The sequence below is a fragment of the Populus alba genome, chromosome 1, assembly GCF_005239225.2.
Source record: "Populus alba chromosome 1, ASM523922v2, whole genome shotgun sequence".
Taxonomy (NCBI): Eukaryota; Viridiplantae; Streptophyta; class Magnoliopsida; order Malpighiales; family Salicaceae; genus Populus; species Populus alba.
Window position 1 is genome coordinate 2,421,868 of NC_133284.1, and position 14,954 is coordinate 2,436,821.

The 14,954-nt window shown below is 32.8% G+C and overlaps 2 protein-coding genes across 3 annotated transcripts; both read right to left on the minus strand.

Annotated features, from left to right (window-relative positions):
• Window positions 1–3,196: 3,196 nt before the first annotated feature.
• LOC118028798 (uncharacterized) lies at window positions 3,197–8,161 on the minus strand. The gene is made up of 3 exons (XM_035032500.2): window positions 7,820–8,161; window positions 7,432–7,728; window positions 3,197–3,530 (listed from the first exon to the last, which is right to left on the minus strand). Exons 1-3 carry the CDS (start codon window positions 8,044–8,046, stop codon window positions 3,461–3,463), a joined length of 594 nt encoding a protein of 197 aa, XP_034888391.1. The 5' UTR covers window positions 8,047–8,161; the 3' UTR covers window positions 3,197–3,460.
• A 1,011-nt stretch (window positions 8,162–9,172) lies between these two features.
• On the minus strand, window positions 9,173–12,614 carry LOC118028799 (probable glycerol-3-phosphate dehydrogenase [NAD(+)] 1, cytosolic). 2 transcript variants are annotated; one of them, XM_035032501.2, is made up of 5 exons: window positions 11,532–12,610; window positions 11,207–11,428; window positions 10,499–10,746; window positions 9,676–9,815; window positions 9,173–9,532 (listed from the first exon to the last, which is right to left on the minus strand). In XM_035032501.2, the coding sequence occupies exons 1-5, from the start codon at window positions 12,169–12,171 to the stop codon at window positions 9,406–9,408; spliced, it is 1,377 nt and encodes a 458-aa protein (XP_034888392.1). In that variant the 5' UTR covers window positions 12,172–12,610; the 3' UTR covers window positions 9,173–9,405. The 2 variants fall into 2 exon arrangements, with proteins under 2 accessions (XP_034888392.1, XP_073265054.1); XM_073408953.1 differs by lacking the exon at window positions 9,173–9,532 and having other exon boundaries at window positions 9,808–9,849; window positions 11,532–12,614.
• Between the last annotated feature and the right edge of the window lie 2,340 nt (window positions 12,615–14,954).

The following is a 14,954-nucleotide window of genomic DNA, read 5'->3' on the forward strand; positions in this document are numbered from 1 at the left end:
GAAGAAGAAGAAGACCGCTCTTTTGGATCCAGCTAATGAATCCACCACAACCATTGGTCAAAATCCGCCAGCACAAACTTTTAGCCGACATGATTTGAAGATAGGAGTTGAATCAAAACGTGTTTTGTTTCAAGAAACAACATTAATTGCACCTGAGGCAATGTTACATTTGAAATTTCATAATAACCTATAGTTTTTAGATCCAGTTCGGTACAAGGTCCAGATTTTGATTTTTAATCGGGTCATCGGATCGCCAAGTTAATTTAAAAAAAATCAAAACGATATTATTTTAGTAAAAATAAAAAAATAAAAGTCAATGGATTACAATCGGGTCAAGCCACTAGATCACACTAGGTTTCTTTTTTCCTATTTTTTCTTCAATTTAGTCTAGTTTCTACCTCAGATCAACCAAATTTTAAATCAACTTGCCGAGCTCATAGATATTCTTACATGTTCTATTGGGAATGACAATTGTATCCGCTTGCATTGGAGGAGATAGATATAAGGAACATTTTTATCTATGGATAATTATGGGTTTTGATCAGGTTAATTTTTTATTTTTTTAATTACTAAAATATAAATAAAATTATAATAGGTTGTTAAGAGGATTTCCTATCGGGTCACTTAGGGTTTTGTCTCTCTACTTTTTTTAAATCTTGCTCGGGTTCGACCCTAAACCGAACAAGGTTTGAAAACTATATTTATCCACCACACAGTTATCAAAATTGATTTGGTTTCATCTAATTTAAATTTTAAGTTACGGATGATATCAAATTAATCTTAAAACTTAATTGTTTTACATCAATATAATTATATTTTATTTTGAAAAATGAGCATCATCAAATGCCAAAATTTTTCCTACGAGAACCCATATCCAGGCAAATGAAACAAATTATAAATGTCAAATCTCAAATAAAATCAATGTAAATAGATCAAATTAAAAGAAAAAGGTTGAGTTACTAGAGAGAAAAAAAAACATATACTTTTTTACTGTACAAATTAGTCTCCTAATATTAGCAAAACAAAAGGAGACTGAATATTTTTCTAAACCTCAAATTTGATCCTATAAACTTTAGTTATTTTAAATCAATGAAATTAAACTTTATTTTATAAAATTGAGTATCAACTCGACATAACATTTCTCCAACACCTCATGATCCCCATGAAAAATAAATTATCAAAAAAATCACAAATAAAATCAATGTTAAGGAACCAAATAAGAAGAAAAAAATTGAAATACCAAAACATAAAAATAATCCTAAAGATTAAAAAAAAAAAAAAAAAAAAAAAAAAAAAAGAAGAAAAAGAAAGAAGAAAGAAGAAGCAGCAATAACAATGTTTGAATGAACAATGTTTCTCCCCGTAAGCTCTAGTGTTTCACAAAGCACTTTCGGTTTTTAAGAAGAGCATGTTTTTATTTTTAAGAAGACTTTGTTTGTTACTGTAGTGTAGCTATGTTTTTTAAAAACATTATTTTTTTATTTTTAAATTCAATTAAGATATTAATGATAAAATAAATTTAAAAAAAAAACATAAAAATATACTATTTTAATGTATTTACAAATAAAAAATATTTTAAAAAACATATTTATAGCTTCGATAATATTAACAACTATGGCTTTCAATGATGATAATCTCATAATCATAAAGTATATATAATGAAACTCAAATTCATATATCACAAGTCACTTCTCAAAATGACACCACTACATATTGTTGTTACTATACTTAATTGATACATATTCAGATGTAGGATGCTGTTTTTATTATCCAGGTCAAAGTCTAATCAATATCCACAAAATCCATGCATATTCTATAACCTAATGGCATCTGCATCACTGAACATTACCCTCCTTGGAAACAAGTAGTTAAGCGATTAATGTTTGTTGAAAATTTAACATGCTAGGATTCAGTTGCTCTCAAGATCGACAAATCTCTTTCGACCGAGTTTCATTAAAGTTTATCATGGGATCAACAATAAGATCCGTAAAAGATGTAAAAAAGGAAACATTTTTTTGTGAAATAAAAACATGGAGAAATAGATAACATCATTAATTCAACTAATATAGGACAGCCTAGGATAGCAAGCAGTTTGATGGCATCCAAGAGACGAGGTAAGTTAATAATGGCAGCCATTGATAAAAAGAAGAAACAAAAACCAGGGAGTGGCTAGTATGAACACCTGTGTTTCAGCCATGAGACCAAACCAAAAGACTGTAAGTACCAAAGAAGGTGAATTTCCAACACAATCAATGGCTAAAACATTGGTACAGAGGCTAGCCATTCCCTAAAAACAAACACTCTGCAGAAGGTCACCCAAAAAGAACCTTGCATTACTAAAAGTTGACGTTTGATAATTGAAAGAAAATATAAACCCATTGACGTACTCACACAAAGAGCAATAACCAAACCAATTAAAGAGGCAAGCATTAAAAAATGTTCCAAGCATGGACTTTTAAATGTCTTGAGTGATTGCCTTCTAAAGGCCATTCCAATGATCATCTCATGATCTGAAAGTTTAGTGAAGCTCAAATTTATATATCACTGTGTTTAAACCTCAAGAGAAACTTCCTGACATGAGGCTCTGATACGCAGTGAATTTTAAACAAAAAAAAAATGCTTGAGAAATTCAGCATACTCTTTGTAGGATTTTAAAAATATGACCCCCCCCAAAAAAAAAAATTAATAATAATAATAATAATAATAATATAGATGAAAATCAAATCAAATAGTAGACCCATCCCTACCTAGAATGAGCATGAAAAAAAATCCGAAAGTCTCAATTGTGATCATTAGCTCTGGCACAAGCTCCAGCCTCCGGGAGCTGTTGTAAAAGATCTTGTTATAGCCTAGATATGCATATAGAGTGCAAATTATCTAGTAGTATCTTGGTGAGCCAAAGCAATGGTCCAAACAGTACACACAAATGTGATTCTAAAAAGCAAAAAAGAAAAAAAAAAGCGCTGGAAATTAAAATGTCATAAATCACATCTAAGAATACATGCCAATACGTGATCATCTGCTTACTTTTAAAAAGGGTCCAGGAAAACATAACAGCAGAAGTTCATTATCATAAGATGCAGAATGCAAGCAATAAATCCACTCTGAACACACTATGATAGAACAATAAGCTCACAATGCCTACAACAAATTCCCTTGTTCACACAACTATGCATGCGGTGTGCAACAGGCAAAATAAACAAAAATGAAAATGAAATTCATTTAACTTTCAATGGAATATCTAGAGGCCAAATGACGTCCATTCTACAAAAATCCCAATCATAGCTATCAGATTGTCAATGAACAAGGTTAGGAAAGTCATGAATTGCAAGCATGTGCTACAAAATGTTTTGCATTTATACAGGTCAAGATCTCAGGATACTAACAAAGATGTCTGTGCCATTATACACAGTTACAGAAATGTCACATGTAATGATACCATCACTGATCTGGAAGCATTTTAGTGAGAAGAGGGTTCTGCATGTCTTCTTACAAACAGCTTCCCAATATCTTCTGTCACAACATTACTCCTGGAAAAAACATAATTCAAATCATCAACAGCATTTTTATTTTCCTTTTCTTTCGCTTATGATATGATCAAAATTGGTGTCTATAAAGTAAAGAATATTGTCAATGAATAACAAGGCACCGAGCAAGCCCTATCAGTAGCAAAAAGACAAGATAAAGCTTAAGAAGCCTCAAAATCAGGTTTACAAGGAAAATTAATAGCCTAAATTTTTCTGAAGGAAATTGATGAATCAAGTATATCTACACCTCTAGATGCAGCTTTTTGCGTGCACATACATGCATGAGACACGGTCACGTTACTATACAAAACCAAATTGCGAAGGATATGTATAATGCAGCTTTTTGTGTGCACGTGCATGCATGAGACATGGTCACATTACTATACAAAACCAAATTGCAAAGGAATGTATACAAAATGCTAACATCTGAATTCCCAGTCCTTTTCAAGGACAAGAAGGAAAAATCACACAGAATCATATTCATCTATGTTAGGATACTGGCATGCAAACCCAACAAGATAAAAGAATAAAATAAAAAATGAAACACACAAGAATTTACGTAGTTCATCCAATTACGCTACATCCACGAGCAAGTATAGAAGGATTTTACTAAGTAATGTGAGAATTACAACCTCTCTCAAATATAGGACAACAACTAAGAATATCTCTATTACTAGGAAAAAACACCCCACTTATTCTCTCACAACTTTGTGAGATTACTCTCTCTTCTTCTTCTCTGTATCTTGGTGTGCAAAAATAAGCTTGGAGACATTGCCTATTTATAGGCAAGAGTGAGGGTACAAAGGCCATAAATCATGGCACCAATCATGCCAACAACTCGTCTCCACCAATTATGCCAACAACTCCACCAATTATGTGGATTTAATTAAGTGACTTTATATTCTCTCACTTGAAGACTTTGATGATTTAATCAAGTCTTCACACTTGATTATTTGTGATTCTTCTATCCTTTCTATACTTGTCATCTTCATGCTGCTTACGTTTCTGCTAGGCCATAAAAGGATCTGCACTATATATACTTATCAGTGTTGACTGATTTGGTTAAAGCATTTGCTGGGTTTTTCTTTGTGTGAACCTTCTGAAAATCCACACTTCCATCTTCCACCACTTCGAGAACAAAGTGATACTAAACATTTATATGTTTTGTTCTTGAATAAAACGCTGGATTCCTTGCAATATGCAAGGCACTCTGACTATCACAATACAAAAGAATTTTCTCTTGTTTGTGCTCGAGCTCCTCCACAAGTTTCTTCATCCATATTGCTTCTTTACAAGCTTGTGTAGCTGCCATATAATCAGTTTCTATTGTAGATAACACTTCAACAATCTGAAGTTTAGAGACCCAGCTCACAGCTCCTCCTGCAATTATGAACACATAACCTATAGTGGATTTTCTTTTCTCAAGGTCACCAGCAAAACCTGAGTCAACATAACATCTGACGGTAAATTCTGATCCTCCATAACATAATACGGTATCTAAGGTACCCTTGATGTATCTCAAGATCCTCTTGATAGTATTCCAATGCTCTTTACCAGGATTTGACATGTATCGACTATCTGCTCCCACTACTTGTGTAATGTCTGGTCTTGTACATATCATGACAAACATTAAACTTCTCACTGTTGATGCATACGGTACTCGAGACATCTCCATCCTCTCTGTTTCATTGCTAAAGGACATACTTGATGATAATTTGAAATTAATAGAAAGTGGGGTGGAAATTGGCTTACAATCTTGCATGTTGAAGCTTCGCAAGATTTTCTTCAAATAATTCTTGTGAGAAAGCCGAATCTTCCTCTTACTTTTTCAAATAATTTGAAGTGTGGATTTTCAGAAGGTTCACACAAAAAAAAAACCCAGCAAATGCTTTAACCAAATCAGTCAACACTGGTAAGTATATATGGTGTAGATCCTCTTATGGCCTAGGAGAAACGTAAACAGCATGAAGACGGCAAGTATAGAAAGGATAGAAGAATCACAGATGATCAAGTGTGAAGACTTGATTAAATCATCAAAGTCTTCAAGTGGGAGAATGTAAAATCACTTAATTAAATCCACATAATTGGTGTAGTTGTTGGCATAATTGGTGGAGACGAGTTGTTGGAATCATTAGTGTCATGATTTATGGCCTTTGTCCCCTCACTCTTGCCTATAAATAGGCAATGTCTCCAAGCTTATTTTGCACACCAAGATAGAGAGAAGAAGAAGAGAGAGCAATCCCACAAAGTTATGAGGTATTTATGAGAGAGTGGAGTTTTTTCTCTTAGGGTGTCTTTGTATTTCCGGGAAACCAGTTTTCAAATTTTCTTGTGTTTGTTTGTCATTAGAAAAGTTGATCAACGAAAAACACTTTCCTGTCAAAGGAAAATTTGGCTTGATTTCCAGGAAAGTGTTTTCCTTTTATTTTGGGCGGAAAACACTTTCTAGAAGTTGTGAAAAATTTTAAAAATATCATATTATTTGTTGATTATGTCAAATTTAGTCCTCAAACTTTTGATTGCTATATATTTTGTTTGAATTTTTAAAAAAAAATCCATCCATTAAAATTTGATTTAATTTGATTTTTATATTAACTTTGATTCTTATTTTTATGATTGTTATTTACTTTTCTCTTATTATTTTTTAAATTAAAATTTTTTATCTATCAAAATTTGGTCCTCATTATTTTTATTGTTACTTATTTTATTTAAAATAATTTACGAAATTTTAATTATTATTATTTTAATTTCATCATTTTTTTTAATTTTTTTTATCTGTTAGATTTGATCTCTATTATTTTGATTATTATTTATTTTATTTCAGATAATTTATGAAATTAGATTTTTTTCAATTCCATTATCATTCAACTTTTTAATTTGTAAGATTTGTTCCTTATTATTTTAATAAATTTTAAGAAAAAAAAAAACACTAATAAGTTATTTTTCCAGCTCATTTTTCATAACATAACCAAACACTGGAAAATATTTTTCAACTTACTTTCTATGACACTACCAAACATCAGAAAATAATTTACTTTCCCGAAAACCACTTTTCATGAAAACCACTTTCCAAAAGAAAACTATTTTCCTACAAACAAGCGGGCCTTAGTAATAGAGATTCTTAGTTGTTCTCTATACTTGAGAGAGGTTGTTATTCTCCACATTACTTAGTAAAATCCTTCTATACTTGCCCGTGACTTAGTCTAATTGGGTGAATCACGTAAATTCTTATGTGTCTCATTTCTCATTTTATCATATCCCTTGCTTTTTGTCTTGTCGGGTTTGCATGCCAGTATCCTAACAGTCTATGCACTAAATAGTAAGCTCAAATGTCATACCTCCATAAAAAAAAAATAATAAATAAATAAAATTAAGTCAAACAGCCATCAGTCCGGTAGTTTCAATCCCAGGACAGAGCAATTCCATAATATGGTAGCACACATTAATGGCACATTACTCTCTACATCGAAGGTCATATACGAGGCTGCTGTTTCCTAATCTTACAGCCAAATACTCAAGTGAGTTGGGAACACTGTATCAATCAGCTGCTCTTGCAAACGCTGCGTTCTAGAGAACTATTAGGTTCTACCTCAAGTGCAAATATAGTAAAACAACCAACCACATTGGTTAAACTCATAACTCTAGCTCAACTTCCACACACTACATCTTTCCACAGCTTAAATTTCACCCAACAACCTTAATCCCACCTCCATAAATAACCTTAAAACATTAAAATGTCTCCAACTAACAATGATTCATACTCTAATTCAACAACCCAATCATTAAAACACGAAGCAAAACCAACTATTTTAAGTTCCACTATTAACTAACGGAAAGCAGCAAAAGGGCAAATCTTATATAAGATTTATACCAGAGAGTCCATAAAAATAACTAAAAATCTCACCTTCCTTTAAGCTGAGGAGGAACTAACAAACCCCCACCAGTATCTGGAACATTCTTGTTAGCAACCAAATTCCCTCTTGCCACTTTCCCACTCCGCGAAGACCCCGCATTTAATTCTCTCTTTCGCGACGCGTTCTCTGCCATTGCTGCTGAAACTCGCAACGCATGATCACTTCCACTTCCATCTAACCCAACTGTTGGCGTATTCAATAGCATTGAAGCATCTGGAAGCTTCGATATCGAAGGAAGAAGACTTGGCCCTGCTACTTGTGGCCTCGACAATGACAACCCAGATGACCTGAAACAAAAATAAAGGTAAGACTTTAAATCATGAAGTGAAAAACCCATGATTCAAAATCTCTTCTTTTGTCTGAAATTTAAAGACTTACAGTTTGTTTTGTGGCTTTGTAACTTGTGGTTCGTTTTGAGGTTTTGGTTCTTCTTCTTCTTCTTCTTCTTCTTCTTCTTCTTCTTCTTCTATGTTGTCTGTAGCATCCTCGTCCGAGGAAGAAGCGTAGTCAACCAAAGACATCTTCTGATTCTCTCTCGGTTTCTGTCTATCTCTCCTTGATCTTAGAAACTGCTGTTTGGATCTCCTTTTCTTGTTTATGCTCATCAAGCCTCGGCCAGTGGCTGAAGAATCCAGACCTAAAGCTAATGACCCTGCATGCCTAATATCAGTGGGCTTTCAATCATCGAATGGTTCTTTGGACCCATATCGATAAATTCAGCTAAAACCCTAACCAGCCCTATCAATTCCTAATAGATTAAGAGTATATTTGCCAATGTAGTTATAGTTATTTTTTAAATAATTTTTTATATTAAAATATATTTTAATAATTTTTTTATTATTTTTTTAAATTTATATTAGCATACATTAAAATAATTTGAAAATATAAAAATATATTAATTTAAAATTAATAAAAATTTTAAAAATTTTAAATTTTTTTTAAAAAATTTTAAAATACAAAAACAAACAATTAAAACACTTTTATTTCCTGGATGAGTGTCAAAATTCCTTCTTAGATTGCTAAATAGTCAATACCAGTAAGTAGAAAGGATCTTTCCCATGGGAAATAAGTGTTACATGGATATTAATTTCCATTAAAAGAAACTTATATTACATGGAGATGATCTAATTTTTTAAAAAAAAAATTAACTATAATCCAATTTTAAATTAAATTAAATTAAATAAAAAAAATAAACCAACCGGTTTAGTTTATTTTTAAATTTGTTAAAATCAGATAAGTTTAATTTTAATTGATTAAATATATTTTGACAAGCTTCGGTTTAATGGGTTTTTAATTCCTAGTGAGCTTGAATTTTATATATATATATTCAGTTTCTAAAATCTAAAACCAAAACCAATTTGAATCATTTAAAAAAAATTTATACTAAATTTATCTATTTTTTATTCAATTAATTTCAAATTAATTTTTATATATATTTCAAATAATTCATTATATATTTTTTTTACTTCCCCATGTATAAAAGCAATTTGTGTGTTTAGTATAATAGAAGATGCTTTTTATTTAAAAATATATTAAAATATTTTTTTTTATTTTTAATATCAAGATATAAAAACTATTAAAAAATATCAATATGATAATTTTAAATGCATCCAATCAGTATATAAGCCATGTAATTTAGCAAGTTAGATATGAATGACTTAAAAGATTTTTTTTTTTTTTATGATGACATAACGCAAAGATTTCTTAGTCAAACAAGCATCTCACAGAGTCTTGAGAAATCAAATGCAACAAGTCTTTGTTCACTGTCATCAACGAAGTCAGAATTCAACAAAATGAGGGAATTGATACAACATTACATAAGTTAACAACTCTAATACACAGAACACAACCTTCTCATCCTAAGAATTTAGCTACTAAGCTGAGGAACTAGCTAGTGGAATCCAACTTGTTACTTATAGGTCGACTGAGGAGTGACAAAAAAGCATAAGAGAGGAGGCAAGCTGTCAAGGTTTCTGACCAAGGAGTGCTGGTCTATAGAAAACATGGGTTTGCGCAATCTCGATGCGATCTCTTGGGTCGTTCATTGTTTCATCCCTTAGTGCTTGAAGAATGGCCTGCACTGTGAACTCCCTGAATGTTCAAGCACATGAAAAGTATCAGAATGCATAATGAAACACATGGATCCAGACAAATGGTGAGCATCCAAGTACTGCAATTCCAAGTGCAAGTGTGAAGACGAACCGTGTACAATTATAGAACAAAGCCTCACATACCTTGTTATAAGTATTCTATACAGCATCTTCAATATGGGGCATAGCTCAACTGGAGCAACAGGTTTGTTTTTGTCAGGATGTAGGAGGCTTATGGAGGACTGACTTAGCAGCTCGTAAAATGCTTTCACTGCTGAAACACCCTGCAAATCAAAAGGGTGGGCTTAACACGCTGATCTACAAGAAAGTAAGAAATATAAAAGGTGGATCTGATTGTGCAAGGTTAAAACCAAATAATACACTGCTGAAAGGACAAAATCGACTGTGGACAACATTGCTGATGTCGAGAAATGACTAGCAAAAGCAATAAACATCTCAAGCGAACCAGTTGATTTTGTACGGGGGCATATTTTTTATGATCACAAGCACTGAAGCCACAAAGTTATTTTTAGCTCCGGTTTAAAACTGATGATAGTTTTCAAATTCAATTTGTAGTAAAACTGATGATAGTTTTCAAATCAATTTGTAGTGGGTCAACAGTCTCCGAGTAATGGAGGTATCATCACTCAGATATTCTCCCTCCCCTACAAACCACAAATTTGTAAATGCAAGTTAAGAAGCGTCTATTATAATCCTCTCATATTATGTATTGGATGACTATATCATGCATAGATTTCAATCAAATTGGCGGTTCTGAATTTGCACCTACTGGAGCATGCTATCCAGTAAATATAAAAAACACATGGATCTTTAAAATGGTGATAAAAAATAATTGACCAGTTAAGTTTCCTCAGAAAAAATTCTGTTGCAGACAACTTCTAATATGATGCAAGTCCAATAAGCTTGAGAATCTTCATTGACCATGTCTATGAGTAGCAAAGATTACCTGAATCATTCCTTTGCCCTTGATGCTGTCTCCCATTTCAAGACTCAGCTCCCCCTTGGCCAACTTTTGACCATACCATGCATTACGACCTTTCAGTAAGGTTACATAAGTGTCTGCTAACAAGGGGCCAGCAAGTTTTTCTGGTTCTTCGGTCAACAAATGTGTAATAAATATCATCTCTGATGTGCAGTGGGCAAAGTACACTGATTTACTGGTTGCACTCTCATTGGTCAGAGCTGCTACCATTCCTATAGAATCAAAATCAAGAGTTAAATTTTCAGATTGAAGACTCAAAATCAAAGAGGAAGCAGGTGCATATAAACAAACTAATGCTTTAAGATAACACGAATGGTGGATCTAAACACTATGCCTGGCTTAATAATTACAATGATAAAACAGTCAAGTTCTTGAGTTGATTTTATGCGACAAAAACCATTACCACATGAAAAATGTCTAAATTCATTGGTGATTTAGATTCATTTCATATGGAAACTTCAAGATGCATGAAGCAATGTACACCAGAAAGCTGATATAAAAGTACTTTCTGGCATGATAAATTATGTGTCATTGAGAACATACAGATCCTTGATGCCAATCATTACTTAATTGTTGAGCATGGAGCTCAAGCATCAACTACTTGAGATATGAATAATATCATCTAATAGTGTTACAATATCGGAATTAAGAGTTAATGAAATTAAGGCTTACCAGCTCCAATTGCATAGACATTTTTTAAACCACCCATAACTTCATGAGTAACGAGATCACCATTATCCCACACTACAAAGTGTGGCTGCCTCAAAAATTTTGCCAACGGTTTCCTCCACTTTTCTGCTCCACAAATCCGAGCATTAGCATATTCCTTATTGTAAATCTCTGACGCGATATTAGGTCCTCCGAGATAGAGAATGTTTTCCATCGGAACTCCAGCTGCAAAGCACAATGTCAACAATTATGATGTGTGAAAGGTTGGCATTAAATAAAGAACTATCGCACGATTACTAGGGGAAAAAACTAAGAGAAGTAATCTTACTTGCACGGTTGATCATTTGGGTGGGGGTTATTATGCGTGGCTCTGGCTCCAACTCAGCCTCTACACCTTTTGCCAAAGAGATGATAATTGGCATTGTAATCCTCTCCTTCCAATACCTACTAATTTCCTCGAATACTTCACGGGTTTCAGTTGATGGCAATCCATTAATAACAATATCAGCATCCCAAACAGCCTCCTGTAAATTGGTCACAACCTTCAAAGGGCAAAGTGGGGTGTCTATCATATTCAAGCAAAATCCATCTTTTAAAATCACATCTGCATGTAAAATCCTATCACCTAATCTTGCCTCAACATACTTTAAATAAGCACAACGTCTAATTAATCTCCTTAGCACATCTTCCCTTGAATTGATAACTTCAAATAAGTGCTCAGCCGTGGCCCTGTCAACCGATCTACCAGGCCTCCTCCATATCCTTATCAGAACCTTATCTCTCAGATGACCATAACTCTCTTGCAATAAGGCAGTAAACACACTACCCCAAGCACCAGCCCCAATGCCAACAATCCTCAACGGATCACCTTCTGCTTTGCCTATCAGAGCACGAAGCTCATCAAGCTTCTCTTCCAAAACCCCATTTAAGTTCTGAACCGACCCATTTGAATGCACAACGTGATTCATTTCTTCTGTAATTTCAACTATTCCCCCCTCTCCTTCAATTATTATAAGCTTCAAGAACTTCAATAAACCAATAAATGAAAGAATACAGCAACTAATACTAATACCACCACAAAAACCTTTCTTGGTGATCTATCCTAAGCTTCAAATGCAAAATTCTAGTCTTTAATTCACTGATTCTGAAGAAACTAAATTTTCAATGGATTTTGAAACAATCTAATTTTAATTGATAAATGGGTTCCATCCCTCAAGCAACTATAAAAGCTCAAATCGGCAAATAACCCTAACAACCACAATTTTATAGGTGGGCTTTGTTGGCTAAATCAAGACAATTCTTTCAGGCCCCCACTGACCATCTATAACACGACAGAACAAGATGCAAAATGGTTTTCGCCACACGAGATTTTTATGGCATAAGCAACATCTATCAAGAAAGCCGACATTAGACACTTGAGGGCTTAGCTGCTGTGGTAAACTGCAAGTTCAATCCTTGCGAACGTCCCGGGTTCGAACCTCAAAGAGTACCCCTGTCACCCCCGTGGTGTCTTACCTGTTCACTGGGCTTGCAGGATGTTCAGTGGGCCTCGCGCAAGCTGGCCCGGACACCGTTTATCAAAAAAAAAAAAAAAAAAAAAAAAAAAAAAGAAAGCCGACATTAGATATAACCAAGAAATGCTAAAAAGATCTTTAAACTTTGGCCAGCTAATCAAAACCAAACCCAATCAAACGTGAGCAAAAAGCAGGTAAACTCGAAAGAAGGAGGAAAAGCGAAACAACCTTTGTTTGTCAGCTTCCTCCGACAAAAAAGAAAGAAAGAAAGAAAAAACACGGAAACACCGAATTTGGTCCTCTGTATTCACACATAAAGCTCCTCGTGTCTTTGGTTTTTCTTACAAAAAAGGAAAACACGTAGAGGAAGAAACTGACGTAAATTTCGAGGTGGATAGGAAAGAAAGCTGCTTTTTGAGCTAGGATTCTTGGTGAAATTTTGGGGAAAATGTCCCCCTTCTCACAAATGTGCTACTTTCTAAAAAAATAGACAAAAAGCAAGGAAGAAAGAAGAAAGAAAAAATCGACTTGTTACATTTTGAAGCTCAAATTATTAACCGGAGACAAGAACTCATTTATACAAGTTTTGGTAGGATTTACACACATGGAGTTGTGGCGGGTGTTCAGTGATTGAAGGGACTTGTTTTCTTTTTTTATATCAGGATTTAAGCTCCATTTATGTATGCTTGTCATCCTTCGGGTGTCTTATATGTTCACTGGGCTTGCAGGATGTTTAATGAGCCGGGGATTAGTTGTGGTGCGCGCAAGCTGGCCCGAACACTTCGAGTTATCAAAAAAAAATTTGGTAGGATTTAAGTAATTTTTAAGTTGAGAAATTTTTGAGTTAGGATATGGTGAAAATTCGAGGAAAATGTGATTCACTCGCAATTGAATAAATTAGATGTAGTAGGTTATAATGGATGTAATATGGTGGAAGAATTTTAAATAAATTCAGGTGAAATTGAGAGCTATGTGGCCGACTATGAAACAAATAGTAGATCAGTTTATTTTATGTTAATTGTTGTTATTTAGATATAATTGATATGTTTAAATGTATGAATTGTTATTTAATATAAAATTTGTTGTTGTATTGAGTTATAGTGAATTATTAGTGTGTCTTGAGCTTGGGTTGGGTTTATGAGATGAAAATGAAAAAAAAAAATGTTGGTAAAGAATTAGAGTAATGTTAATTATGAAGAGTATCATAATAAAAATTAATGAAAGGAGAAAGATGAAGTTTGCCATAGAAGAATTTTTAAGAAATTTAATCAATTTGAGAATTCTTGTAAATGATAATGTAAATAGTTTGTATTTATATTATAAGAATATTTGTGGATGAGTTATTAGTTGGCGTTAAAATGTACAAGTAGTAATTGACATATAAATTATATGTCATGTTAAATATAAAGGTGTTAGCAATGATAAGTAAAGGAATTTGAATAACAAGTGTAGAGAAATTATTTATAACAACGAACACCTATGAATGATGGTTAGTAAGTGTTAGAAAACAAAAAAAATATTATTTGAATTTTTGGATGTATAATATAGAAATTTCTATAAATAAATTTTAAGGTAATGATATGAACATTACGATTATTGCTTGGGACTTGTAAGAGAAGCGATCAAAGCAAAACTCGACTTATCAGGAGCTTGGATAACAAGAATTAAAGTAAAAGAATGACCCTTCATTGCCTTTTTAATTATTTATACATGGTTTTATAATTATTAAAACTACAATGGTAATTAAATTGTACATTGTTTTATTGTTGTTATTATTAATGGAAGGTGCATACTTTCAAGGTAGAAATTAATATGTAATTTATAATTAACCATATAATCGATAATGTATAATATATTATGAGATGTGATTTGCCATAGTAGAGAAAAAACTATTTTTATATTATTTTTGACCGCAATGATAGAAAACCTTATACGTATTACTTTTAACCGCAATAACAAAATTACTATGCAAGAGTTATTATTGACCGCACTAATAGGATCTGATGTATGATCTATTGTTAATAGAAACAATAAAATTCACATGTAATTTGTATTAGACAACTACGGTGAAAATTAATGTTGAGACAAATATATATGATGAGAATTTTAAAGTAATTGCTGTGTGAGATAATCAATATACGAGTGGATATTATTATGGAAAAGATGCTTGACACTTTGACACTTTATTCAACAAATTCATTATATCAAGTAATGGAAAAATATGTTAAATGTGGTAT

What these genes read in the sequence shown, in the direction of transcription:
- LOC118028798 (XM_035032500.2), bottom strand. Translation starts at nt 8,046, where the DNA reads ATGAGCATAAACAAGAAAAGGAGATCCAAACAGCAGTTTCTAAGATCA. An exon ending in ACAAAGCCACAAAACAAACT is followed by an intron (nt 7,729 to 7,819) that starts GTAAGTCTTTAA and finishes TTTTTGTTTCAG; the next exon opens with GTCATCTGGGTTGTCATTGT. An exon ending in CCTCCTCAGCTTAAAGGAAG is followed by an intron (nt 3,531 to 7,431) that starts GTGAGATTTTTA and finishes TGTTTTTTCCAG; the next exon opens with GAGTAATGTTGTGACAGAAG.
- LOC118028799 (XM_035032501.2), bottom strand. Translation starts at nt 12,171, where the DNA reads ATGAATCACGTTGTGCATTCAAATGGGTCGGTTCAGAACTTAAATGGG. An exon ending in CCAAATGATCAACCGTGCAA is followed by an intron (nt 11,429 to 11,531) that starts GTAAGATTACTT and finishes TGTGCTTTGCAG; the next exon opens with CTGGAGTTCCGATGGAAAAC. An exon ending in TATAGAATACTTATAACAAG is followed by an intron (nt 9,533 to 9,675) that starts GTATGTGAGGCT and finishes TTGAACATTCAG; the next exon opens with GGAGTTCACAGTGCAGGCCA.